The sequence below is a fragment of the Geospiza fortis genome, unplaced genomic scaffold (assembly GCF_000277835.1).
Source record: "Geospiza fortis unplaced genomic scaffold, GeoFor_1.0 scaffold84, whole genome shotgun sequence".
Taxonomy (NCBI): domain Eukaryota; kingdom Metazoa; phylum Chordata; class Aves; order Passeriformes; family Thraupidae; genus Geospiza; species Geospiza fortis.
This window is the reverse complement of record NW_005054363.1, coordinates 1,167,147-1,194,732: the sequence shown is the minus strand read 5'-3', so window position 1 is coordinate 1,194,732 and position 27,586 is coordinate 1,167,147. Positions and strand designations below refer to the sequence as shown.

The following is a 27,586-nucleotide window of genomic DNA, read 5'->3' as shown; positions in this document are numbered from 1 at the left end:
AAGTGGCCGGCGACCCCGCTGCTGCTGGAGGCGAGGTGCGTGCAGCCTCCTCCTCCTCTTCTTTCTCCTTCTGCTCCTCCTGCCAGCACCGCCCTGTCCCGGCTCTCTCCTGGGGAGCAGGAGGGCGGAGGGACCCCCTTTTCCCTCCGCTGAGCGGGAAGGAGGGCTGGCAGCGTTTCTCTCTGTCGGAGGGTGTGTTAAAAATACTTTTTGGCTGTGAGGCTGAACTGCTTTCTCCCCTCGGAAAGTGCCGTGGACCGTGCTGGCAAGGCTCTCCCACGCTGTGAGGGAGCTGTACAAGCGTAAATTCGTATTTACCCTGCTCAGGCGTTTTGCAGGACGCTGGGTCGAGGATATGTAATGGGCCAATTATACCATCCCTGCCTTCTGCTGGGTCACATCTTCGTCTGCCTCCAAGCAGTTTGCACGTTAATTAAGTGATTATAGAGGTACTAGTGTAGATGCGAACCTGTGAGAGTGAAACACGGTGAAATACTTTTAAAAGATATTGTTAACTTGTAATCATAACTTCAGCCTGGAGAAGAGGAGGCTTTGAGGTGACCTAATTTCAGCCTCCTGAAGGGAGCCTACAAGAAGGATGAGGAGGGAGCTTTCTTACGAGGGCATGCAGTGAGAGGACGAGGAGGAACGGCTTCAAACTGAGAGCATGTTTACAGCAGATGTACAGAAGAAATTCTTTACTGTGAGGGTGGCGAGACACTGGAACAGGTTGCCCAGAGAAGTTGTGGGTGCTCCATCCCTGAAAGTGTTCAAGGCCAGGCTGGATGAGGCTTGGAGCAAACTGCTCAAGTGGGAGGTGTCCCTGTCCATAGCAGGGGATTGGAACCAGATGATCTCTAAGGTCCTTTCCAAACCAAACCACTCTGTGATTCACAATAGAAAGGAAAACATTTTCCAGATTTAGATGCTTGTGGCTCCCCTGCCCATCTGGCTTAAATTTGTTTTGTTTTTGAACTTACTTGCTGCTGTTTGGAGAAAACCCACGAAGGATAGAACAGCAAGCTTCAGTAATCAAAGGAGAGGCAAACTTCCAAAGTAAAGGTTAGAAAACAATATAGTCATGCTAGCAGATGGAACTTTTTGGTAGACATAAGCAGAGGGAGAGAAAGCAACTGATATTCCCGCAAGGAAAACCACAAACCTTAGAAATGTTATCTGTAAATCATAGAATCACAGAATGGTTTGGGTTGGAAGGGACCTTAAATACCATCGAGTTCCAGCCCCCCTGCCATGGACAGGGACGTTTTCCATTAGACCAGGTTTCTCAGAGCCCTATTCAGCCTGGCTTTGAGCACTGCCAGGGATGTGTCATCCTCAGCTTCTCTGGGAAACCTGATCCAGTGCCTCACCACCCTTACAGTAAAGAATTTCTAAATTTTGCCTCTTCCAGTTTGAAAAAAAAAAAAGAAAGAAGAGTTGTATTTAGTATGAAGTAAACCTTACCTTTTATGCTTTGGTAAGGATTAACCCATGTTTGAAAGTGTTTCAAGGATTGACAGCCTCCCTCCATGCAAATGTCATTGATGAAAGCCTGTAATTTAATGAAAAACTATAACCTGACAGAGAGTGTGTTCTTATTTGTATAGTTAGCTACTGTTTAATAAAATCTGTGTACTGAATTGATTTCATTTATAACTGCATATTGGATTATCTGTGGAAAAAATAAAGTGAATGTTTTGGGGATTTTCTGTAAAAAGAGAATAGTCTGCATACTTTACAGCTCTGATTGTTGAGTTTGGATGATAGTGCTTTGTTCAAAATATCTTTTGACCAAAATACAGCTCACTTCAGTGTTTATGCTCTGGAGATGGTTGTTAGTCACTGGATATCTAATGTTTGGTTGCTGATGGGTATTTATTATTTTGAACAACTCAAGGTTTTTGCTGTGGTACATCTTTGGACAAAATCAACCTATGGGCAATTAATTTTTGTTTTTAAACAGTGAATTTATTGCAGAAGATGGTAATGAGAAGTTTTGGCAGTTCTTGGAAACTGTGCGGGAATTAACAGTTTATAAGCAAGGAGGTAAGTTAAACAGCATGCTGGTTTTTAATATGTTATCTTGTGCTGTATTTAACTTTGAGACACAACACATTAATTAGTTGTAGACAGACCAAGCCTGACTCTTCCATTATTGCTTACTTGGTTGGTTTCCTTCAGAAAGCTGTAGCATATTTTCCCCTAAGAGCAATACTTGCAGAGGAGTTTACAAAAAAAAGGAAGACAAGATGGACTTAACTGCTCCTATAATATGGAACAGAAGTGTAAAGATTAAAGATACCTACCTGCTTACATGACTTGCCAAGAGCTTATAGGATATTGAGACTTCATGTTTTCTGTAAGATGGGTGCTTGCAGAGCATAAAATGATAAAAATAACTAAAATGAGAATGCTAGGTAATGCTAAAGGAAAAATTTAAATTACCAGAAAAGGTTTAATACTCTTACGTAGCATGGAGGCTGTTTTCTAGCATCAGTACTGTTGTTTTAGAATAAAGGTTTATCACTGACAAAATAGGACTTAAAAAGCCTTGCATGATTAGACAGAAGAATATTAAGTTTTTAGAAATTTGGAGAGAAGACCAAAGCATAAAATTCAGCAGAAGAAACATAAAAAGCCACCCCAGAAGAAACCTTGGAGAGAAGTTGGCTAGAAATGTCCATGGTAATGAGAAATTGGGAGATCAATGGGGCTTTACACCAGGTTGGGTGGTATTAGACCTGCTTGATAGGTCAACAGATGAACAAGGTGAAAAAGGCTTCAAAACAAGGTCAGGCTGCTTCATTCTGCTCTTTATTTACAGGACAGTACAACTCTTTAGGCAGGAGTGCAAGCACCTAACACTAGCACTAGAAGAGACTTGAGGGGATTGAATGTTAAATTAATAGTCATAAGCTAACAAACTGTAGAAAGATCATGCAGAAAATGACAGTGAGAAGTGCAGGTACATGAAAAATGCTGTATATAGGTAAAAGAACTTGAGAAACAACATGTTTTAGCAATTGTGACTGACTGAATACAACTTAAAAATGTACATCTGATAACATTATTTGAATGCTCAGCAGTGCCCCAAGCAGCCAGGAGACTTAAAAGATTACTAGGAAGGGAACAGGGACATGCATGTTAAACATAATTGTGCTGCTCTTGATTCCATGATGTGCTTTTATGTTGAGTAAAATGTGATGTTTGACTTGACTGTCTTCCTGTGTTTTCCTCATTGTTTCTTTAGAATAGAAAAAGTACAAAGCAAAAAATGTATGAAGAACTGTGATTTTAATTATAGAGTATGAACTGGAAAAATGAAAAAAGCACCTGTGAGATTAATATCCTAAGGTCAGAAGTATGTGCAAAACCAGAGAGAGTTACTGAGAACAAAATGCCCAGGTGGCGAATGCTGCTAAAAGCCATCCTGTACAAGGCATGGGGACATGGAAAATGGAAGTAGGTGCAGAATTTGGCCTGTGGTCAGCTGCTAGCAGCATTTGTTGAGGCAAGGGCTGTTGACTAATGCTGCTTAAGGTCTCTTTCAGCCCACAGGACGTTGGCATGTGTTACACCCTCCACAAGGTTGGGCAATGACTCAAAACTGGGAGGAGAATGTGGAAGGTAGGGCTGTAATTAAAGGGACCTTTGCAGGCTTGAGAGACAGGCCAACAGAAACACTGGGAAATTCAGCAAGGGCACTTTACAGACTTCCTGCACAAGAGAGTAGCCAACAGGTCAAAGAAAGTGTTTGTTCCACTGTATGAGGCACTTGTAAGACTGAATCTCGAGTACTGGCGCCATGCTGGGGCTCCCTGTGAAAGGGAAGACAAGAGTCCATCACTGGAGCAAATCTAGGAGAGGATCTCTGCAATGCTTAGAGGGGTGGAGCAGACTTCTGAGGAAAGGCTGAGACAGCTGTGAATGAACCTGAGAAAGGAAGGAGTAAGGAGAGACCTCGTATCTTCAGTTTCCTAATAGGGAAATGTGCAAAGGAAGTGGAACCAGGCCCTTCCTGAAGGTACACAGCAGTATGAAGACAAGCAAAGGGCAGAAGTTGAATTATTGTTGTGGTTAAGAAGTTGTGGTTAGATGTTAGAGAAAATGTTTCTGCCGTGGGCTTGGGTAAACACTGAAACACTGCTCCAGGAGGCTCTGGAATCTATTAATTCAGATAATTCAGAATTCTACTGCATGAGACCCTGAACAGCCTAGTCAGGCGTTAGATAACAGTTTGGATAGGGTGACCTCCAGAAGTCACTTTTAACTTACTCTTTTTTTTCTATGAGTGGTTTAGATGCAGTTGGTATTTCTTTGAGATAAGACTGCTGTATTAGATGATGTGTCAGGGTTTTTTTATCAGCCATCTCTTTTTTTCTTGCTTAGACACACTTTCCAAGGGGTTTGAAGCTTTAATGACATTTATTATTAGTGACACAGATGTCTGTTGAAATTAGCTGTTAGTTAAATACCTACTTCACCTGGATAAATTCTGTGATTGAGAATAAATAAATTACAGTAGGATGATCTCCATGACCTATCATGCCAATGAACTGTTAGATGTTGGCAGTTGGCAACCTTGAGACTGTACTAAAATACTACTTTAATTAGGTATATTGAGTAGTTGATGTGTATATTTATCTGTATGGCCAACACACACCTATAAAAATAATGCAGGAAATTTTGAAGTTCTGGCACCAAGAGATTTTCCTAAAAGTTGAGTCATAGTTGGAGTAGTCTTAATCCAAGGAAATTAATGCTTTTAATGAACAGGAAGTCTGCATTAGGTGTTTACAAGAAACTGCTTAGTTGAGTGAAGAATCTGGTACTGCGAGACTGCAGTGGCACAGTTTACAGTGAGGTGTGTAGTACATAACATCTGAGGAGAAGTTGGTCCTCTGGTGTGGAATGTGAGTTCTGTCATAACTGCTGCATGTCAAGACAGATTGATGTAGAAGGATGGTCATGATGTGTTAAAACTGATGTAGCAACAACTGCTTCAGTAAATTAAAGGATCTGGCTGGAAAAGGATTGGTTGAGGCAATTGACTTTTCAGTAATTCTCCGAGTGATGCCAAGAGTAGAGAGGATGAATAAACAGGAAATGAAAGCATTGTTTTTTTATTTTTCTAAATAGAAACATTTTCATAAAAGCTAAAGAATTCCTAGATTTGAAGCTGAAAATCTGGATTTATAAAGGAATTCAATGATAGACTTGTATCCCAACATACAGTTAAATGTTTCAGAAGACTTGTAAAGTGTTGAAGCTAGAAGGCAACTTAAAAAATCAAGTGCTTGCCTTCTTTCTTCTAAATCCTCCCTTGGATTATTTTCAATCTGTTTTTTTTTTAATAAATTCTCATTACTTGTTGTTTTAAATTTAGAATAATCAACATCTCTTGTTAATTTGCCAATTTAAAATATTTAGCATTACTGAATTAAGTTTATTAATGGTCTGTTTTACTGTGATATTTGTAGCAGTTTAATGGATTTGGTAGGAATTATCTACATGGAATTTGGTGAAACATTTAGTCTGGTGATGTATTTGGTGCTTTTAACTTTTTTCCCTTTTAATATGAACTCAAATCAACTTGGGCAGCATCTTGATTATACCATGTGGAAAACATGAAAAGGTTAGTGATGGGATACACTGTATTGAATTAATGTCTTCAGGGAACCCAGACAACATTGTTTATAGCTACTTAATGTGCAACATATTTTCTGTCAGGCTTGTGAAGTACTAGCAAAGGCAGATGATCCTGTTTTGGGCTGCAGGTATATTACAGAGAAATGAAAGCTGCAGAAATTTCATTATAAAACCAGCACTTAAAAAACCACCAAAGATGGCATTTTTAACTTGCTCCTGCTTTTTTATCCCTAAAGGTTAATTTGTGATCACTGAGGGAAAGTAAGTAGCCAGTTCCCTGCTGACTAATTATCACTTGAGTGTTTACTGTCTTTCCAAGTGCTTCAGTTTATATATTGAATTTTCAGCAGCCTCATAAATATATATTAGAAACCAAAACAAAACCAACATGCAAACATATTTTCTCTATGGAAGCAATTTTCTCTGAAAAAATGTAACTGTATATTTCATATAAACAACCATCATGCAAATTGTTTTTTGCAATTTAGAAGACTACACATTATTCACAACTAAATTAAAGAAGTATTTTTATGTGTATATAAACCTAAAGATGCCAGAGGAATCAGTTTCACAAACTGATTTCTATACTGATAATGCAGTAAAATAAAGTATTCCCTCTTTACTGGCATCTTGCTTGGATGGCACAGAGATTTGACTGGCCAGTGATTGCTTGAACTGCTGTTACCTGAGACCTCTAATTCCCTAGCTGATCTGTGGCTCCAGATATTCCTATCTATGCACTTGGAACAATCCTCATCCACCCATCCCACCAAGTAATTATTCCAGCACTCTGTTCTTCTGATTAATTATGTCCCTTACATTTACTCTCCCTACCTCCTGTGCCTCAGTATTTCAAATTCTCTTGCAGGTTACCAGCATATATTCAGGTTAATTTTGTGCTGTGTGTGCAGGAGGCCTGAGGACCTGTGCTATAATACTTTCTTATCTTTTGTGACTGCCCTGGTTGTTTCTTTTAATTATGTTTGCCTTGCCTGTGATAAAAGATACTGCTGTAAATTGTGGATAGGAAATGTCAGCATTTAAATGTGAGTTTGCTTCGCTGGCTGTTCAGTTCTTGCTGTAGTCAATCTAATCAATTTGGCTACGGGAGTAGTTGAGAGAGTTTTTCAGCAGACAAATTAAGGCATCTTCAGAGTGAGGTTTTCAGCCCTTGTTGGCCTCTTGGCTATATTTCACATGGCTAGGACGAAAGTTTGCAGATGTGAAGTTCATACATGTGGCTTCAGATGTCTGCAGTTTGGAGCTGTATCCTGTTAATGTGGTCTCTTACTTACTTTTAAATTGACTTTGTTAAAGATTTTGTAGTAATATGGTGTCATGCAGGATTTTATAACCAAAAGAATCTATTTCTTTGTGATTCCCTGTAACATCCTAAGAAACTTGCTATGAATTGTACTCTTTTGGCAATGTTAAAATGAGCATGGAGGGCAGGTAGTACCAAATGTAAAGGATTTGGTACTATGTGAAAATAATTTGCAATGCTCAAACCATAGTTCTGATTAACTGAAATTAGCTCAGTCGGTTAGAGCATGGTGCTCATAACACCAAGGCCACAGGTTCAATCCATGTACAGGCTTTAAGGGTCCACTTAAGTTCACTGTAGTGTTGAACTTGAGGATCCTTGTGGGTTCCTTCCATCTCAGAATATTCTGTGTGATTCTGTGTATGTAATAAACTCTGTAAAAATTTGGTTTGCATTAGATAGCTCATAGCATTTGGCATGGATTCATGTGTCTTGGTGAAGTTCAAAGTACTGTTGTATTCTAAGTGAAGCCAACAGTGTTAATAGAAGTTGAAGTAGTAGGAGTGGATGATTTGATAGATAGCTCCTTGTCAATGTTGTACAGTCATTTTTGAAGGCAGATAAAAAAACATCCTTTTTTTTTTACTTATTGAAATCATAGTAGTCATAATCATCTTCCAGGAAAAAATGTCAGCTGTTTTAAATACACCCGTGAGAGCACAGATGAAATTTGTAAACAAAAAAATCAAAGACTTGGGGTAAAAATATTTTAAGGTAGTGTCTTTAGAATTACATATTTAATGGCTCTTCATTGTCTTTAATAGGATGTTATTTAGGCTAAGTGGAAAGGCAGGAATTTCAGGTTTAATTTTATTTTTGTGGAGATAATTTGAAACTTTTTTTCACTAACTGTATTTTCAAATTTTCTTCAGTCTGGAAGGATTTGTGGCTTCCAAATTTTTATACTCAATGTTTTGAATGTGTGAAGCCAAATTTATCTCATTTAGAATCATAGAATGATTAAGGTTGGAAAAGACCCCCAAGGCTGAGTCCAGCCTTTGACTGATTGCTGTTCTCAGTTAAACCATAGCACAAAGTGCCACGTCCAGTCACTTCTTGAACACCTCCAGGGATGGTGACTGCACCACCTCCCTGGGCAGCCCATTCTAATGCTCAGCCACCTTTTCAGTGAAAGAATTCTTCCTGATGTCCTACCTGAACCTCCCCTGGCACAGCTTGAGGCCATTTCCCCTTGTCCTGTCAGTACTTAGCAGGGAGAAGAGGCTGACCCCAACCTGGCTACAGCCTCCTTTCAGGTGGTTGCAGAGAGTGATAAGGTCTCCTGTGAGCCTCCTCTTCTCCAGGCTAAACATCCCCAGCTCCCTCATCTGCTTCTCACAGGACTTGTTCTTGAAAGCCTTCACCAGCTTTGTTGCCATTTGGGTTCTGCTAGGCTATGTATAGGTGTAGAGAACGTAGATAGGTTTTTCATCCATTGAATTTCCTGTAAGACAGTAACAATTATATGTCACTGATTAACCCCAGCCAGCAGCTAAGTAGCACGTGTCCACTGTCCTCACCAGTAGGATGAGGAAGAGCATTAGGAAAAGGTAAAACCTGTGGGTTGAGGTAAAAACCATTTAATCATTGACATAAATTGAAATATAATAATAATAACAACAGGAAAAAGAGAGGAATAAAACTTCTCTCAAGTGATGCACAATACAATTGCTCATCACTCACTGACTGGTGGCCAGCCTGTCCCCAAGCAGAGATTGACGACTCCCAGCCAGCTCACCAGTTTATATACCAAGTGTGGCATTCCATGGTATGGAGTGACCCTTTGGCCACTTCAGGTCAGCTTCTCCTGGCCATGCTCCCTCCCAGCCTCTTGTGCACCTCCATGCTGGGAGAGCATGGGAAACTGTGAAGTCCTTGACTTAGGGTAAGCACTACCTAGCCACAACTAAAACTTCAGTGTGTTATCACATTATTCTCATATTGAATCCAAAACACAGCAATGTACCAGCTACTAGGAAGAAAATTATCTCTACCCCTGCTGAAACCAGGACATCAGATAGAATTCACTGGAAGGAGCTTTCTTGAAATGCAGATTATCTACTTTTCTAATGTTAGTGTTTTTTCCTAGGGAATTACAGCAAGCTCAGCATTTCTAAATAATGATTTTTTTTTTAAGGAGGAGAAGGCAGAAAGAAGGTACTCAAGGCTTTAAGAGCAAAAGAAGATTTTTTTTTCCAATCACGACTGGGTTGTAAAGAAGAAAATGAGAGGATAGAAGCTGCTTAGTTATGAAAATTGAGTATGCCTGTAGAATGAGAATTGAAGGTTAATTATTTCTAACCAATGTTCTGTATTATCACTTTTGTCATTCCCAGACACCATCCACCTACCTTCTTACTCAGAGTACTAATTTTGACTTTGAAAATACAAGATATGCAGGGAGTGAGGAAGCTACTTCACATGTTGTATCCATTCTCATGCTCTTCTTTATCATATATATTTAAGGAAGAAATAGAATATGTGAGAGTAGCCCAAAGAATGACACCTTTAGAAGACTTCTATGTAAATTGCATGGTTGGAGTGTTTCAAAACTAAATGTTAGGAAATTATTTGTAAATTTATGCTCTATTCAGGCCTCTCCATATAGGTTTTTTGAGTGGGTTTTTATAGGCTGAAAATAATTTCAATATTCACTAGTGCAATTGAGCTCTCTTCTGTTGGTGTTTTCTTGGTGTTATTAGGCCTCTGGATTCGTAGGAAACAGTTATTAGTGGACAACACTGAAGACTTTTGAATGCCAAGCAGCACTGGCATTAATGCTTGCTTATTATGTAGTGTAGGTAGATATGCCACATCATTTAGTGCTAAATTCTAAAAGTTTGTCTTGTCTTTTTTTTTTGTCTCTTTGACAGATTCAGAGTACTCCTATTACAATTTAATCTTGAAGAAAGCAGGACAATTTTTATCCAATTTGCAAATCAATTTGTTGAAGTTTGCACTTTCCATACGGGCTTACTCTCCAACTGTTCAGATGTTTCAGCAGGTGACAGTATTGCCTGATATATTTGGTACATGATTGAATGAGGTATTTTGGCCAAATAATGTTCATGGTTACAGTTCAGTGAAATATATGCCAGTATTATTTGGAATCAAACATGATAAAGGTGATGCTTTATAAGCTGGTTATATTGACAGGGACAAATATTCATGTTCAGTTGTATGGATGTATTTTTTTTTTAATTGTTCATTTTTGAAAACTCAGGTCATGGGGACTTCTTGCATTGCTTCAAATAATCTTGTGGGAATTCAGACATTTCCAGAGTAGGACATTTCCTGAAGCTTCAAGTAATTTATATTTGTTATTTAGTGGATTTCTTATCTTTCTCATTGTTTTAGTATTTAAGAAATTGAAAAATTAGAAAAAACAGTTTTATTAATGAAAAAGTGAGAGGACATAAATTCACTGTGCCTAAAATTGCTACTCCTCCTTTTGGCAATGCCACCTTTAGGATAAAGTGAGAAGTCCATGTTTCTGAAAGGTAATAAGCTGTAATGAAGTTAGGGAGTTTTGCAGGTGTTCTCTGGAGGAATATCATCATCTCAGACTCATGTCTTTTTGTTTTTACCTTTCAGCTGGTGAATCCAGACTCATTGACATGCAGTCACATGATTCCTACTTCATATTGGAATAGCTGAGTAGAGTTTTTTAAAAAAGGCAGGGAATGGGAAAGAAAGAGAATCAAAAATTGACATTATTTGCTTGGGATTTATTGGTTTAGAAGTCTAATCTTCGGATGTTAACATGATTGCTGATAGCAACCAAAGTTAAAAATATCTCAGAGTGAGAATCACAGGCTCTGATTTTGTGAAGATGATTTCTCAGTCCTGGCTTTACAGAACATAAATGTACTTTTCATTTTCTGGAGTATGACTGCATTTAATAGACTACACCTCACAAAGGTTATAGGGTCTTAATCTTTTAATATTTTTCTTTTTTTTCTTTTCCCCCCACATGTACCCACTTTTGAATGGGCTTAATTAGAAACACAGCTTAATGGCAGCTGTTGAGTTACTTTAATCAAAGGGATGTGAGTTTAAGTGCAATCAGAGCATTCTGGTTGAGTATAATTGTTGAAATATTAGATTGCAGCTGATGAACCTCCACCAGAAGGCTGCCGTGCATTTGTGGTTATCCATGAGAAGCACACCTGTAAGACTAATGAAATAAAAAAGCTGCTGAAGAAGGCTACTAAGAGGTAAATATAATGATCTAGTTTAAGAGGAGAAATACATTGCTAAAGAGCTTAATATTAGTAGAGTTCATCAGTTATGAATCAAAGTAGAGTAGGTTTTAAAATAAAATCATAGACCTTTGATCCTCTAATCATGTGGACAGTTTTGCATTTGTTCTTTTTTTTTTCAACATGGGATAGTCAGGTTTAAGTTACAGTGTGCTTTTGTATAGAAACTTAGAGTTTCACAGGTCTGTCAGCAGGGTATTTTATAGTCAGTGTCACTGCAGTCGATGGTGTCTGGGATGCAAGGGCTTGGCACAGGAGTAGAAGAGGAGTCTACCTCATGGACAGGGCATAGAAAGGCATAACCTTTCCTCACCTCTTCCTGGATTTTCTATGTATCAGCCCTTTCTGCAGGTTTTGTCCTGTGGTAGCTAACATCAGTCCAGAATTAATTTAAGCTCTGAAATAAAATGTGTAGAACCTATCAAAATACCAGTAACAGAATAATGAAAGTGTAATGTTTAATCTAAATTTTAAAGATATTATTTTATGTTTTTTTAAGACCTCTGTGTAATTTTTTTTCTTTTTTCCCTCCCTGCAATGGTCACCATAATTTACATTAGTGTTCATACCCTCAGCCACTTCATGGAGATATGCAGAGCTGAAAGGTTATTTAGTAGGGTATATTTCTTGGATTTTGCTTTCTGTCAAATATAAATTGGGGGGGAACCCTGAAAACCTATAAATTTGTCTCTTTCAGGGTTGGTTGCTTCTGAAAATAATTTTGTATTCTACAGGTGTGATTTGTTGTGTATTCCAAGTCCATTGATACAATTACAACCTACTAAATCATTGTCTTCTGTTTATTCAATAGCCAAGGTTTATGTAAAAACAACTTACCGTCTAGTTTGCAGTATCAGTTATATTCTTCTAAAAAATACTAATGTCTGAAAAATGTCCTTTTTTTTCCTAGATAAAAGCCAAAATATACTACAGATATTTTTATATGATGTTGAATTCTTTTGGCCATATATTAAGGCATCATGAGACCATAACATTTTATTGCAATGACTGAATATAGTAAACTTCTAAAGCAATTAGCTGGATTCAGCACATTCTCCTCTCTGGAGATATTATTTCCAAATTTACAAAGTTCTGGAAAATCACAATAATAAACAATAGAATCCTGAATTATTTAGAATTGAGAGGGTTAGACTTGTAGAAATTGTTAAGAACTTGCATCAAAACTGAAGTTTCTTTATTTGATTATCTTCTATTTTCAATAACTTTTCAGTTAGTCACATCACACCATTCAGAGTTGGAGGGACAAAATTTTCCCTCCTTTTCACTACCCCAAAAGTAGTTATGTCACTCAAATATTTAGAGTACCTGGAGCTAGACTCTGAGAAAAACGTGTTCACATTCACATGTTCAGGTAATTGTTCCCCTCTTAGTTCGCTTTGTACTCTGGGTAGCAGATGCTTCACCTGTGCTGATGATATTTAGGCTAGGTGATAATGGTAGGGCTGTGCTCCTTTTCTTTGCTTGCTACCAGGTGAACAAATTGTGTAAGGGACGGTGTGTTGTGTCACAGCTGGTTGCTCTAAACCAGTCTTTCTGTCTTTTCTTAAAAGGGAGCTTTTTGATTTATTGATTATTTTTTTATTTCCAAGTATTTTCCTTTGTGTTCCTGTCTATGTCTTCTGTCTGTCGTGACTCTTCCAGTTCAGCCAGGCCAATTTAAACTATGCTTTTAGTTGCTCACCATATTTGGATGAGGATGCTAGAAGTGTCCTGACTTTAGGGACTGATAATTTCAAATCTCACTGGAAGAGGAAGGAGAGGCTGCAGCATTTTTTGGTGTGGATTCATAATCTCAATCCAACATTCAGGAAGTCTCAGGCTCTTTGGACTAAGGAGAGCCCAGATATTCTGCATGTCAAGGTTAAGGTTTTGCTTCATTCAGTCCTTTATGCAACAACAGCTGTGATTATCTTTTGCATTTTCAGCCATGTTGCAATGGACTGTGTGGGTTTAATTGGAAATACTTTGTGTGTAGGTGCAGTGACTCTAGAGCTCTAGTGCCCTGGGCATGTCAAAGAACACATGGTTAAATGGTTGGGATGGCTTATCTTACTAACTGTCCAAAACACAACACTAAGGTTTCTGGGGCTGTCACTGTGAAGAGCAGAACCATTAATAAAGTCACATTTTGCTCAAAACAATCAGTGCCTTACATTTGTCAGTACATGTTTGCTGTCTTCTATCCCATTGCTTCTGCATCCTATCCTGGGTACTATCTAGACAAGCATATAGTTGCCTGTACTACCCTAGTAACTGATTAGCAAGTGCTGAGCTCCACATCTGTTTATTTTTTTTATCATTTTCTTTTCATATGCCCAGCTGTTCTTCCTTGTCTTTCAGGCAGCCTTCTTATGAGCATCTCTTATGGCAGGAAATTAATTACCTGTCAGTTCTAAGAGCAGGAGAATCAATTACTTGTGACTACTATTCAGTGTTGAAGAGAAACAAAGAACAGAGGCTTATCTTGGATTTACAAGGGCTGAACACTTTACTCCCAACCCAAGGTCATTAGAGGAGCTCTGTGCAGTGTTATTACAGCACTTAATGAACATGGAGCATGTTCATTGTGATATGAGACTGTCACTATTCAAGTCATGGCAGCACTCAGTAACCACCTTAGTTGGTTGGTTGAAGTAGAGTGGATAACGTTAGTTCGAAAAAGAGAAGCTCACTTGGTTGAGGTTTTCCGCTCTCTCCATGGAGGTGGCAGCTCTTGTCTCTCTGGTTATGAGAAGGAAGTTGCACACGTCACATCCCACACATGTGCTTTTATTGGGGCAAATCTGGATCAGTTCTTCCACAGAGGTTACTCATTCAAGAGCCATTTCAGACTCCTGGATCTCACCTATTTGGTCTGTCTTGTCCTGTGATAGCAGTGGGGCAGCTTGCCTCAATGGGCCCCTCCATTTATTTCTGCCTTACAAATGAATCCTTGATTGCATACCTACCAAACGTACATAGGACATTGATGTTAAAACCCTGAGTAACCTCATGCAGATTACTCCTGCTTGAAGTGAGGGTTTGCAGCACATTACCTCCAAAGGTTGCTTTTGCAGTGTAAATGATTCTGTGCTTTTTTTACATTGAATGTGTTCCAAAGATCTACATCAAGGAAACTGTTGGTGTCCTGCTCACACCTTTCGAGTATGGCCCTTCAGTGAGTGTCTACCACACACAGTTCTGTATTGTGTGTTGAATTAGAGTTTCCTAGCTTGTCTTGGGCGTGCTTTGAGACAGTTTACTGGTCTTTTGGTTGTCAGTGCAAAGGCAGCTTTGAAAAAGTGTGCTCATCAATAATTAGTACCTTGAGTGTATTACTCAGTTATATCCTCTGTTACTTCTCCATCTTTCCCAGGTTTTATTCAAAAGATGTCTTTATTCATCTAAGAAATCATTGCAGCGTAACCTTTCTAGTCCTGGTTTTCAATTAGGAGTGTAGGTAGGCAGTCAAAATTTGCAAAATTAGCTAAATTAACAGAGCCTGATGGTTTCAAAATAGTATAACCTCAGTTAGTTTCCAGGTGTGTTGACAGCTTTCTCAAACTTCACAGAATCTCCCTCTGCTACTCTGTTACTCACTGATTGCTCTGTGCATCTCTGATAGATGTAATGTATCATTCAAATTAAAAGTTTCAAGCTGTTACTGATACACAAAATCTCCAAGTGCTATGCTTTTCATATGCTTGTGTTGTGATTTGATAAAATATATTTCAGTTATTTATAGTTGGTGCTGGTTTTTCAGTTTCTTATGATTAAATTAATGAATATGTTGTTCTGGGTTTCTTTGTGAGCAATCGTGATTATTTTGTGATGATTTTAACATGGCTTGTATAATTTTAGCATATAAACATTTACTAGTTTTTTTAATTACGAAGTAGAAAAACTGCCACTGTTTTAATTCATTTTCTGACTTCATAATATCACCATTACTTGTTTTAAAACCAGACCCAGGCCATATCTTTTTAAGGTAGACCATAAATTTCCAACTCTCAAAGCGGATGGCCCAGTGGTTATTCTGTATGCAGAAATGGGCACGAGAGACTTTGTCAAATTCCACAAGATTTTATCTGAGAAGGCACAAAAGGAGGAAATTGTTTATGTTCTCCGGCATTATGTTCAGGTATGCAATTCAAATCAACAGTGTTTCAGTAAACTGTTAGCATTCTGTCTTTGCTTTGCTTGCCTTTTGACAAAACACTTTTTCTACATTTATTTCTGCGTTTGCCTAAATTATGTGTAATACATATAATTTTCTAATATTAGATATATTTCTAGGTAAGTAATTCACCAGATACAAACTATGAAGCCAGGAAAGCATGGTAATGTTCCCAATCATGCATGCAAGCACTGATTGCATTACTGATCTTGAAATACTTCTTTTTTGGTTTTGTACAGTGTAAGATCTCAGGTTAATCTTGGTGCAGCAGACTGAACATATTAGTAACAAGAATTAGAAAAATGGAAAGTAGAATAGAGAATCAAACTGAGAAATTACCAATTATATTTTTTACATATTCTCCATGTAATCTCATGTTCATTGAGATACAGCAGCATGGACTATCATGCCAACATCATTGACCAGTTTTAAAAAGTTTATATTCCATAGTGTCACTATTTGAAGCATTATGTTTCTGAATTCTTAAATTACTCTTCTCCCTGACACAAAACAAGAAAAATACCAGTACATGGAACTGTATTGTCCCCAGTTTTGATTATTGGAAGGTTTTTGTGATTTATATTCAAAGTACAGCTCTTAAGTAGTGTGACTAATCTGAGAGTAATCTGATGGAGTGAGAGGTTGCTGTGGTTTTTGTAGACCAGGAATTTCAGGGAGATGAGATACGTAGTTTGCAGATGACTTTGAGTTGTTTGCTCACAGTAATGAAATCGAGAACTTGAGGAAACCAGTCTTGAATTCAAAGTTGTATGAGGTTTAGTTTTTAATGAACTTTGTTCTTTTATACTTTTATTTCAATGAAATGCCTACTTGCATATTAAATGTCTCATTGATCTACCTGGCTTATGCATCATGGTCTTCCCAAATGCATGTTGTCTTCTTGCCTGCACCTTTTCTGTCTTCAGACCTCTCTTCCCTTTTCTTCCTTCCTCACAACCTCCATTTTTGTTCTTTGGTACATACTGGGATGGATTCTCCCTCCTTTTTTACATTAAATACCAGAAGAGGGAACATTGATAACAGAAGAGGTACGGTCTTTCTGCTGTCTCTTTCTTTTTTTAACCGGTATCACTGAGACTACTTACGGAGTGCTCTCTACTCCCTCTGCCTTGAGGTTTGCTTGGAGGATGGACAGAGAAACCTCCCAGCCCTGCTGGGTTTTCACTTGTAGTCTGGAGGATTCTCAGTACAGAAAGGTTCTTAGAAATTGCAAGCTAAAGCTCCAAAGGCTTTCAAGAAATTGCTGCTGTGGATGTGCAAATTGCATTTTGGAAAGGGGATTTGCATACATTTGGGTCAAATTAGGACATGTATTCTGAAATAAGTATGTTTTGTGTAATTACACTATTGAATGTCAGACTTCCACTCCAAAGTTAGAAGTAGCTGTTGTTTGTTTTTAGTAAGTGGCAACTTGTTTTTTGCAGTGAGACTTTAATACGTTTTGTTAATACTCCTTGCAGAAAGTGATTAATTGTTTTATCAAACTTTTTTAAAGAGTAAGTCTGATGCAAAAATAGAGTGTTTCCTCTTAACATCCTGGAAGTCTAGCAACATTACAAAGAAATGAGTATCAGTTGAAAATGTGAATTGTGAGGCATCAATAATTATGTAGGGTGCTATGAGCTGTGCCTGTTCTAGTCCCTCTTCTAGTATTGTGTGAAGACTACAATTTTGACCAGCCTTTCTGTGATTTGCAGGAGATAAAGGACATTGTCACCTTCTTTTACATGCCTTCTCAGTGGACTGTCAATATGCCTTGCACTTTGAATTGAAAGATGAATTTAAGTAGTGACTTAAATGTCATAACGTTTTAAAGTTACAATATTCGATATTGTTAATCTCCTTTAAATACATTTTGTAAGTTATGTTTTTTTCTTCTGTTAAAATAATATCGTCAAGCAGAAACCAAATTCCAGGAAAATGTATTTATCTGGATATGGTGTGGAACTTGCAATAAAGAGTACAGAATATAAAGCAGTAGACGACACACAGGTTAAAGGTATGTGGGCTTTTTAATTTATTTGATATCTTGCTGGAGATACTATTGAAATGCATTGAAATCTTCAGTTTGTACAATATTCAGTCATTCATGTTTTGAAGGTTATACTTAATTTCTGTCTACAGAAGGAAATCTCAGGTATTAGGAACTAAGAAGTCAAAATACATGAGAATACTTGTAAAGATCTGTGCTTAGGACACAGTCAATTTTCTGACCTCTAATTGCTGTTTTCTGTGGCTCTTCAAAACACAGTCTGGTCTTCTTCCTCAGTAATTTTGAGATTGTTTACCTTTGTATTTCAGTTACTTTATGATTGTTGGCATGGCTCATATTGTAATGGCTACAGTATCTACACATTAGTGTTTCAGGGCTGAGGGTTTTTTTTCTGAATTTCTATGGAAATACCTTCACAATCTTCTGTAGAAAAGGTGTGATGTACTATAGAATTTGGACTGGTGCATGTTACAATGTATTGAAATAAGACATTTACTATAGAAAGTGCTAACTACAGCATGAGGACAGAGAAGTTACTTTGCAGGGACATTCATAAGATAAAAGGAAAGTTAACTCTCATAAGACTAAGGTTTAATGACCTTTGAGTCATGTCAAAAAATAGTTTGGTTTTTTTAAAGGGGAAGAAGCTGATCTTTGATTTACATCAAATGCCAGCTGGAGAATCAAGTGCTTTAAGGTTATCAGGCTTTTCAAGTGTAAATTTGGTAGTAGTTGACTGATGAGAGTTATACCTTATCATTTAATCAAACTGAGAAATGGCTGTTTTGTGAAGTGAACTGTTAAACCACACCTATTGAATTTTATATTAAAATTGTTACCACTGAATGAATTATATTAAAAATTAATGTTGCAAAGTTCTGTAGAGTAATTAATTTGGATGCCAAAATATGTAAGTATAAATTTAATTAAAACTACATCTGGGAATGACAACTTTGTGATTGTATGTTTTTATTTAACTGTTCTATAATTCATAAAAGCATGATGCCACAATAACTTTCTTGGCTTATATTGTCTACATGTGTTATGTATTCAGGAGCAAATGAGACAAAAGAAGAGGAAGATGAGGAAGAGGAAAGTGATGTCCAAGGATTTCTCTTTGGCAAATTGAAGTGAGTTGATATAAGTTATAATTAAACTCTTACATTTGTTTCTGGAACCTCAACCAGGTGTGGTTTTTTTTAATAGAATAATTGAGATTTATGTTGGAAATTACTTAATTTGGTGGAAATTATGATTTTTTTTGCCTTGTGAACATAAAGATGCAATGGTTATTTATTCTGTTAATTTCGATGTATTGCTTTTAGTTTTCTAATTATCTTAGAATGTGTACAGTAAACTTTTAAATTAAAATTAAAAATATCTGCCTGGGTAACACTAATGAAAATTTAGAACATTGAGATTTCGCATTTGTTAGATAATTAGAATCAAAATGTTGGTTTTCAAAATGCAAGAGTAGCACAAGAAATCCAAACACATGAGCTGTATCTCCATAAGGTACTTTTAAGAAGGATAGTAATGGATTTCATAGAGTTAAGGAGTGGTACTTATAGGAAGATGGGCTTGTTATAGATACCATCTCATTCTGGAGTTTGTGAGTTTGTATTCTCTTCCATCAGGAACTCTTATCTCCAAGCTGCAGTCTGTTAAATGGAATTGAATGTTACCCTACTGAGCACTCCTTCCAGTCCTCAGCTGGATTCATTTTGTGGTATCAGTCATGCAAAGTGCTTCCCTTTTCCTGTAACAGATCCATGTCATGGATCTCAAATTTTTTTCTTCAGCAAAATACCTCAAGGTTGTGGGTCTTCTCTAGATGTCATTCTCTCATTATTTAAAACAAAAAGTAAACTTGTTTGTAAATATTGTCACTAAACTGTAAATCTCAGATTTCAGAGCTGCTAATTCTGTGTAAATTCTTGAGAGCCAGTCCTCTCCCTTCCTGCCTTTTTGTTCTCAAACATGTTGAGGTAGAAGTGCACTCAGATCTTGGGGCTTCCCTGTTGTTTCACCTATATGTTTGAGATTCTGCACGGCAGATAATACCACATGCTTATGCCATATCTTTATCTGAGCTTTTTTTTCTTGTTGTGTTTTGCTAGCTTTAGCTATACTTAGTCTCTTGATTCTCCACTGTGACTGATTTGTGAAGCTGTCAGATAATTCTATCTTTTTGACATTGTTTCTAGATTCATTGGGGTTTTTTTCCTCTTCTCTGTTTTATGCAGGAGGTGAAATAGATGTTTCAGTAGTCTGTAAATTGTCCTTCTTGTTACAGCCATGTCAAAAGTTTTACTTTTCTCAGCTGTGAAATAGTTATGAATGTAAGCAGAAGACATAAAATGTTTAGAAATTTAATGGAGAATTTTTTCGAGCATATCTTCTAGCAGGCTCTGAAATATTTGTCCTCAAAACTTCTTTACCTACCTATTATATTCTCAAAACAAATAGCTAAGCTTTTGTGTACCATGTTCTTTAGCTCTGACAGATGATTTATGTGCTCAGTAGATTGATTTTGTCAGTGCTGTCAGTTCATAAAACATGTTCTCAACAGTGTATTGCCTATACCTCTTATAGTTAATGCCAGAAAGAGTGCATTCAGTTACAGTCAATATGTAGCACAGTTGAGGTACAGTTAGTTATACATCATTCTATAGTAAGCTAAATAAACAGTTACCTGTATGGCGTGTTAATATTGTCCCATCTTTGACTTCATTTATTCCATCTAAATTTATATGGCAGGTTTGGAGACACATCACTACAAAATAAGTGAACTCCTGGTATTCAGTAAGAATTTCCTTACAGAGGGACTTGTCAAGCATTGGGACAGGCTGGCCAGGAAAGTGGTTGAGTTGCCATGCCTGGGTAGATGTGGCACTTAGGGACATAGTTTAGTGGTTGGACTTAAGGACCTTACAGTTCCTTTCTAACCTAAATGATTCTATGATTCGCTTTAACTGGGGTTTAGCCCTCAGAAACCACCTTTTCTCACCCAAAATCTGTATTTTTGTTTCCATAATGAATTGAAGTTTATTCTTGGTTGTTATCCTAAGAATACAACATTAGCTGTGAGCAGTACTGTGGATAAGAGCAGACACTGATGAATGTAATTGATTCTTTTTTGTAATAAAATGTTTTATTGTAGACGGATGCATCCTGATCTGAAAAACAATCTGATGGAGTTTAGAAAACATCTAATTGAAACTACTAACAGCATGGAACCCCTGAAGGTTTGGGAGATGCAGGGTATATATCACATTTTATTTTTAATTACCACAATAATCTATTTAATATTTCTTTTGTTATTTTAATGTATTGCCATTATGATAAAAGCTTTTCAAAGAAGAGACATAATTTTATAAAAAGGCCTTAATACCTCAAGTATTTAAAAGGCATGTGCTGATACCTTGTATTGTATGCTAGAAATTAAAGGAACATTGAAGTAATTTTATAAGATGGAGAGATGTATTGCCTGTTTTTCTGCCTGATGTATCATCTCAGGTATTAAAACTTGCTTTAGATACGTTTTTAGAGGTCAGGCAAAAGATATAATTTTGACATGACTGCTAGGTTAGGATGAAATACATGTTAGGACAGCTTGTTTCATTTAATTTATAAATTTTATCAATGTACTGGAGTTCACACTGATGCATTTTTTAAGATATAGTATCAAGTGAAAGAACAAGCTTTCCTGTAGAAAAGGAAAACAAATACATTGATCACTAAAGCTTATGTGCTGATGACTTGCAGGACATGCTGTAGCTTGAATTAAATATAAATCTCATAAAATGTAACAACATTCAAGTTTATGCAAGTAAATTTTCCTCCTTATGGTCTTCAGCTTTAGAGGACAACCTGATCAAAATTAGTTTGCCTATATATTAGTGTAGTGAAGGAGACTGAGCAATCATCTGAGCTTGAGTTTCTTTTGGGACCTGATGTTACAGAGCTTGCTAGCAATGTCCAGTCTGATATTAGCTGTGTGAGATAATTGTACTTCACTTGCAGTCTTTTATCAATGAAGATCAACTGCAGGATTTATCTTTGTCCAAAGTTAAAAAGAGTTGAAAAATATTGCTTTAAAGTTCTCTTGAGAAATCCACTTTGGAAAAAAATTAGGAAAAGAAAATAATGGGTTGGACTATTTTTCTTTTTGTCTGTGATTGAATGCCACTTGGCTGATATTAAAGCTGAAGCAGCCAGGAAGCTTCCATCCCTTTAATGTCTACCTTCAAAAGACAGTACAAGGTCTCTATTTAGTGGTAGTCTTTTCTGTGGTGTTATGGCTACATATATAAAAAAGGAAACTGGTCCTGCTCCCCAAAGAACCAGTTCTTAGTGTTGAAAGTAGTTAAGTGTTGGGATGCTGTAAATTTATGTCAGGAGAACTTGTAGTAGCTTATGGTGCAGAATCTTCAGTCTTCAACCCCCACAATTTTTGGTGCAGTTTTGATACCCTTACTGCTGACATGACAGGGTGCTTACTCTAGATCATTCTTAATGACTAATTATAGTGGCTGAATTAATGGCTCAGCTTCTCTCTGATTTCCTTTAATTAGCTTCAAAGTAAAAATCTAGCTAAATTTAAGCAAAACTACTTCAGCTATAGGGCATACTTCTATTTATAAATGAACCTAAACACCATTCAAGAGCTGTCTTTCAAGAGCTTTTATATTTTAGGTAAGTAATTAGTAAGTACTTTTTCCTCAAGGTGCCTTACACAGCACTCAGCTCTGTTAGGGTGCTGCAAGGGGAGGTCTGTAAGTGACAGCCCTGACCAGAGATAACCAAAGAGGTAAAAACATGTCAGTTGGCCTCAGTGGTATTTGAATATTTGGATCCTAGCTATTCAGCATAAAATGGAAATTATTAACAGTTTATGAAGGGCTTTAAGTGTATGATCCAAGTTTACAGCTTCCTCACTATCTGTAGTAACAGCAGCAACTGGGTGTTGTGGCTTCAACAGATCACACTTTATATGCCTGTTGAAAGGGTCTTGAAACCTAGTTTTAAGATTGATTTATTTTCTTGTTAAAGGTATTAAGAAATGGAAGTTAACATTCCACCTCTCACTCATCTATTTTTGTCATCCAAGAAGTACTTATCAGGCTAAACTAGGAATGTCTTATTCACTTTGATTCAGCCTTCCTTTTTTTAAATTTTATTTTTCTTCCCCCATGATAGATCTTAGTTTTCAAGCAGCTACTCGAATTATGTCTACCCCTGTTTATGATGCCTTAAAGGTAATGAAAGACATTGCTCAGAACTTCCCAATAAGAGCCAGGTATGGTATTTAAGTTTGTTTTTTTTAAAATGCTATCTTTATGTTTGTATTTGTACTGTAATGACAGTAATACAGATTTCTATCCAAATCCTGCAGTCACATATTCACGTTTGACAGCTTGCTAGATGGATTCCAGGCAATTTCATTGAGTAGAAGATAACTCCAGGGAGAGCTCATGATCAGTCTCTTAAATGTTTCTTGTGTGATGCAGGAGATGCCGTGAGGACATGCTAATCATTACTTGAGGCTATGCTAATTACTATTACTTTAGGACAGGCTAGTCATTAGTTAGTTCTCATGGATTTCACTGGACTGATATTTTCCCAGGTGAAAACTTCTGTTGAATTAGTAGCAGAACGAGTCACAGTGGAAAGAGGCAGAATACCATTAATAAATTTCGTTGGGATCCACACACATTAGTTCTAAGCACAATGTTGCTGTTGAGATTGGGCCCTGGCTGTTATATGGTAGTGTTCTTACTGGGGAAGATTTGTCTTCTGTAACAGATTACTAAATAAAAGTTCAAAAGAAATATTAAATAAATGGACATGTCCTGATTTTAGCTATCCAAATATGAAAAATTGTTCTTCTTGTAAGCCAGTAGTACTATAATTGAGAAATGCTTTTCTTCACACTTATTAAGTTCTTCATGTAATCCTATCAGCAATATTTGCTTGAATTATTGAATTAAATGTGATGCTAAATAGGGTTCTTAACGCAGCGTGCGTTCGCATTTTGCCACTCTTGTTTAATTATCACAGTATTTCATTGTCACCCCTGATGGTCTGTTGGAGAAAATCTACACCATAATGGAAAAACTACCATTGTAACATCTTGTGTCAAGGAAGCAAAATGCCTTTTAAAATGCCTGAAGCATAATTATTATGAAATAGTATGGTATAAGTTTGCACTTAGATTAGCAATCAGAAAATCCAGCTTTCCAGTAGGAGATAGTGGAAGTGTACTTAATGTCAAACTTCAAGTCCAGTTCTGTTCTTTAAAGGACAGGAAAAAAGTTATTTTGAAGTGTGCCAGGTGACATTTAAATCATGGATTTTACAAGTCATTAAATCATTACATTCCACTCCAACTCGCGTTGTGTATTTGTGGCATTAGAGAGCTCAACTTACCTACTCTTCAAGGATTTTCTGGGTAAAGGTATAAGAAGACTTTAAAATTATTAAAAGGGGAATCACTGTTTCTGTCCTACATGACTTATTCTAACATGCGAATCTAGCATGTTATTTTAACATGAGAGATTACAAATATTTAAATAATTTGAATGTAGTAGGTCTACATTGACAACTTAAAGAGGCATTGTGTAAAAATAGTGCACAGACTAAATTTCATTAATAGTCTAATCATGCTTAACCTGATGACTCAAAATACTAGTTTGAAAAAAAAACAAAACTAGAATAAACAGGAAATGAAGAGATATTGCTTAGTCACTTTAGATAAATAGCCATTCATTATAATAATAGTATTTTTAAACTGTGTAAGTTTCAGACAATTTTTATATGAAAACAACCATTTTTTACACAAAATTGGTTGAAGAAGGCTGTATGCAAATTTTAGAACTGTAGTTATGAAAATAAAATACTGCACATTTCTTAAAAATGGGGTTCTTTAGACCTTAAAAAAAATAATATACCATTCCTCTGAATTTTTCTTTCACTTTCTAATTTGCCACCTGTATTTTTGTGTCGCAGTATTTCCACTTGAAAAGGTTAGTCTGAGGTAGATTTTACAAAATGTCATCAGATGTAGGCAGTGTACCAGCTGATATATGTCATGGCAACATTTTGATAATTCATTTTATAAGGTATTTTTCATCTTTGATTTGTTATATACTTGTCCTATTATTACATTCTTAAAGAGCATATAATTAAGTATTATAATGCTCTCTTGCTTGCTATTTATTAATCATTCACAAATGTTAACATATGACCCCATGAAAGGTTCCCTTCTTTCCCCCTGAACCTTGAGTACTACATGTTCTTCCAGATAAGAATAAATTATATAAATGCATAAAATTATAGAGACTATTTCAACCTTAAGGTGATTCAAGAACATTCCTACATCATGTAGAAAGATAGTGTCCATTTACTTTCAGCCACTGAAGTGTTTCTCTTTAGTTAGAGTCTTGCACTTGATGATTACAGAAATGTAAGTAAAAATTTTGAAGCTCTGAACAAATTGAACAAAAGAGGGAACTCAAAATGAGCAGATGTCTTTCACAGGTATGCTTGTTACCTCAGGTTGTTAGGGTGTCCTTTTCAAGGGTCAACCATCACAATTTCTCCATAAAATTATGCTAGAATCCTGCAATGTCAACTGCCATGCATAAACAAGGAACTGTTCAATGATTCCTTGGATTGCTTTCCTATTACTAGAATAGCTATCTAAAGCTTACATTTGCTGATGGGTATTTTACTTCCTTGCTAATGTTGGACCACCTTTGTATTTCCCTTTGTCTTTTTATTATTTTCCCATTTATGTTTTATTTTTCTGCCTAGCTACTCACAGTGGGAGCCATTTGGAAATATACAGATTGTCCTTTTTATCTGTGCATTTTTTATTAACTGCGTGTGCTTCTGAGAGTTGCAGGCCCTACTATTTTTGTTGAGTTCAGCATGATAAAATTCAGGTTTTTGAAGTATTTTTTGAAATTTTTTACTTCAGAACTCTCTAATACCAAGCTTGGAAATCATGCTGTTTGCTTCTACAGTATGTCTCTTTGGTGGTCTGGAATGCTTTAATAGCTATTTAAAGTAAACTGATTTTATGTCTTGTTTCTGACATATTGTGAGAAATTTGGAGTATACTATCAAGATCTATTCTAAATCAGTTTCTTTAAAGGGGAGATGAGAATTTATATTATTAAATGCTTTATTTTCCACAAGTTGAAACTGGCTTAGCAGGGTCATTCTCAGTTTGCTTAGTTAACTTCCAGGTTTAAGATGATTCCAGTTTTTCTTGAAGCCCTGTACAAATTTGGTAAAATGTGTGCAGTCCTGTTTTGAAAAAAAATGTTCATATAGGCAACTAGAGCATTTCTTTTGGCATTTGTCAGGACAGTTAGGTTAATATGGTTTAGGTTTTTTTAAAACATGGAGAGATTGATTTGCCTCTGAAAGTGTTTTATGATAAGTCCGATAATTATAAACTTCACAAACAATACACTGTGGCAGGGGAAGATAAAATAGTCTTCCAGAACATTCATCAAAGGTAAAAAAGACAAATCAATGTGTTACCTTCAAAAGATGGAATGACTGAAGAAACTAAAACTTTTTCTGTCTGTGAATGCTTAACATTTTTAGGGTCGCTATCTCAAATCTCTTTTTTTCTAAGTCTCAGGTAATTTTAAAGTGGTCATCGTTTGCATGTTTTCCATGCCTTTGTCCAGACAAATCTGTGGCTCTCCATGCTGTAAAGTTGAGTACCATGGAGACAGTAATATTAACTTAAAATATGCAAATGTGGTATGTATTCAGGTAATAATTTAGATGACCAAACAACTTACTTTTTTATAATACACATCCAGAAAAACAAGCCATGAGGAAAGATTGAGAGTGGTAAAAAATGCATTGATGATATTACTGCAAAACAAAAATAGCCTGAATCTGAAACATGGGTTTACTTGAGTAAAACAGAACTATATTTGTCTTAACAATTCAGTATTTATGATACTGCATTACTCTTCTTTTCAAGATTTAATTACAGCATTCTTCAGTTACAGTGCATTGGATGTTTAATTAAAATACCAATTTCATATAAAATAATGCCTTTTAAAAACCATGGTGGTTGAGTGATAAAAATATTTTATTTTAACAGATCATTGACAAGAGTACCTGTAGACAAGAAAATGCAAAATGAAATAGAAGAAAATCAGAAGGTTTGTTTTTGTTTCTTCAGACGGACATTTGAACTGCTATTGTATTGCTGCTCTTGGAGTTTTTTTTACTGTAGCAACTTCCATGGTTTTCCTTAAAGAGAAAGAGCTAAGTGTTCTAAAAATTTGTTGTGAGACAGGTAACATTTAAATATGTAATTCAAATATTTCACTTTCTGCAATTCGTGAAACTTTCTCCATTCTCTCTTTTGGTTTTACAGAATTAGGCAAGGCCAAACAATTTTCATGGAGTGTTGAGTTGAGTCACAGATTGTGTGCTGGGAAAGCAAAATAGGTATCAGTTACTTTTTCTATGGCTTTGGTGTTGAATCTAAGCCTGCTGCTTATATTATGGTCAGCAAATGCAAACTTTAAGCTTTCCACACTCTCAGAATCACACATGCAGCCATGCTGCAAGGTGTTTTGAACATCATCTGTGGCAGATGATGGTTTTGTTTTCATTCTTGATTCACTGCATCTTTTTGTGCCTTGTACTATGTGGAGTCCCTGTTCCTGTGATTTTGACTGATCTGAGATTTATTCTGAGATGCCACTTAATATTTGTTGAATTTGTTATGTCTGTCTCTGTTCAGTTTGGATTTTTTCTTTCAAGTTGAGTGTTGCAGTTAAATGTTAGGCACCATTCTTGTAGGACTGGTCATGTGAAATGACATCAATGACTGGTCAAATGAAATGATTGGGAGAAGTAACTTAAAATTTGGATCTGAAACAAACTACAATGGATATGTGTGGTTGGTCAGCTGAATCACTCCTATGATTCCATTGATGTATTAACTACATTAAGAGGATTTTATGCACCTATCACACTAAGTTTTAATTTCATGTGAGGTCACATCATTCCTGTAGTCTAGAGGCCTTTAGACAGCTAAAAGCTAAAATTTGTTGAATTAAAGAAACTTCCTGAACACTGCTGCTTGAGCACAATAAATTGTCATGTGCATTCTT

The 27,586-nt window shown here is 36.5% G+C and overlaps 1 protein-coding gene across 2 annotated transcripts in view; it reads left to right on the top strand.

The window, feature by feature from the left end:
- Positions 1-6: 6 nt before the first annotated feature.
- UGGT2 (UDP-glucose glycoprotein glucosyltransferase 2) overlaps positions 7-27,586 on the top strand; it is a 77,010-nt gene continuing 49,430 nt past the window's right edge. The window contains exons 1-10 of one of the 2 annotated variants that reach the window (XM_014308279.2): positions 7-35; positions 1,964-2,046; positions 9,847-9,977; positions 11,078-11,190; positions 15,202-15,376; positions 17,336-17,432; positions 18,481-18,556; positions 20,590-20,690; positions 22,629-22,728; positions 26,563-26,623. In XM_014308279.2, the coding sequence (XP_014163754.1) occupies positions 9,966-9,977; positions 11,078-11,190; positions 15,202-15,376; positions 17,336-17,432; positions 18,481-18,556; positions 20,590-20,690; positions 22,629-22,728; positions 26,563-26,623 (735 nt within the window). In that variant the 5' untranslated portion in view covers positions 7-35; positions 1,964-2,046; positions 9,847-9,965. Of the gene's footprint in view, positions 36-1,963; positions 2,047-9,846; positions 9,978-11,077; positions 11,191-15,201; positions 15,377-17,335; positions 17,433-18,480; positions 18,557-20,589; positions 20,691-22,628; positions 22,729-26,562; positions 26,624-27,586 lie in introns of those variants that run through there. The other variant, XM_031059552.1, reaches the window with a different exon arrangement.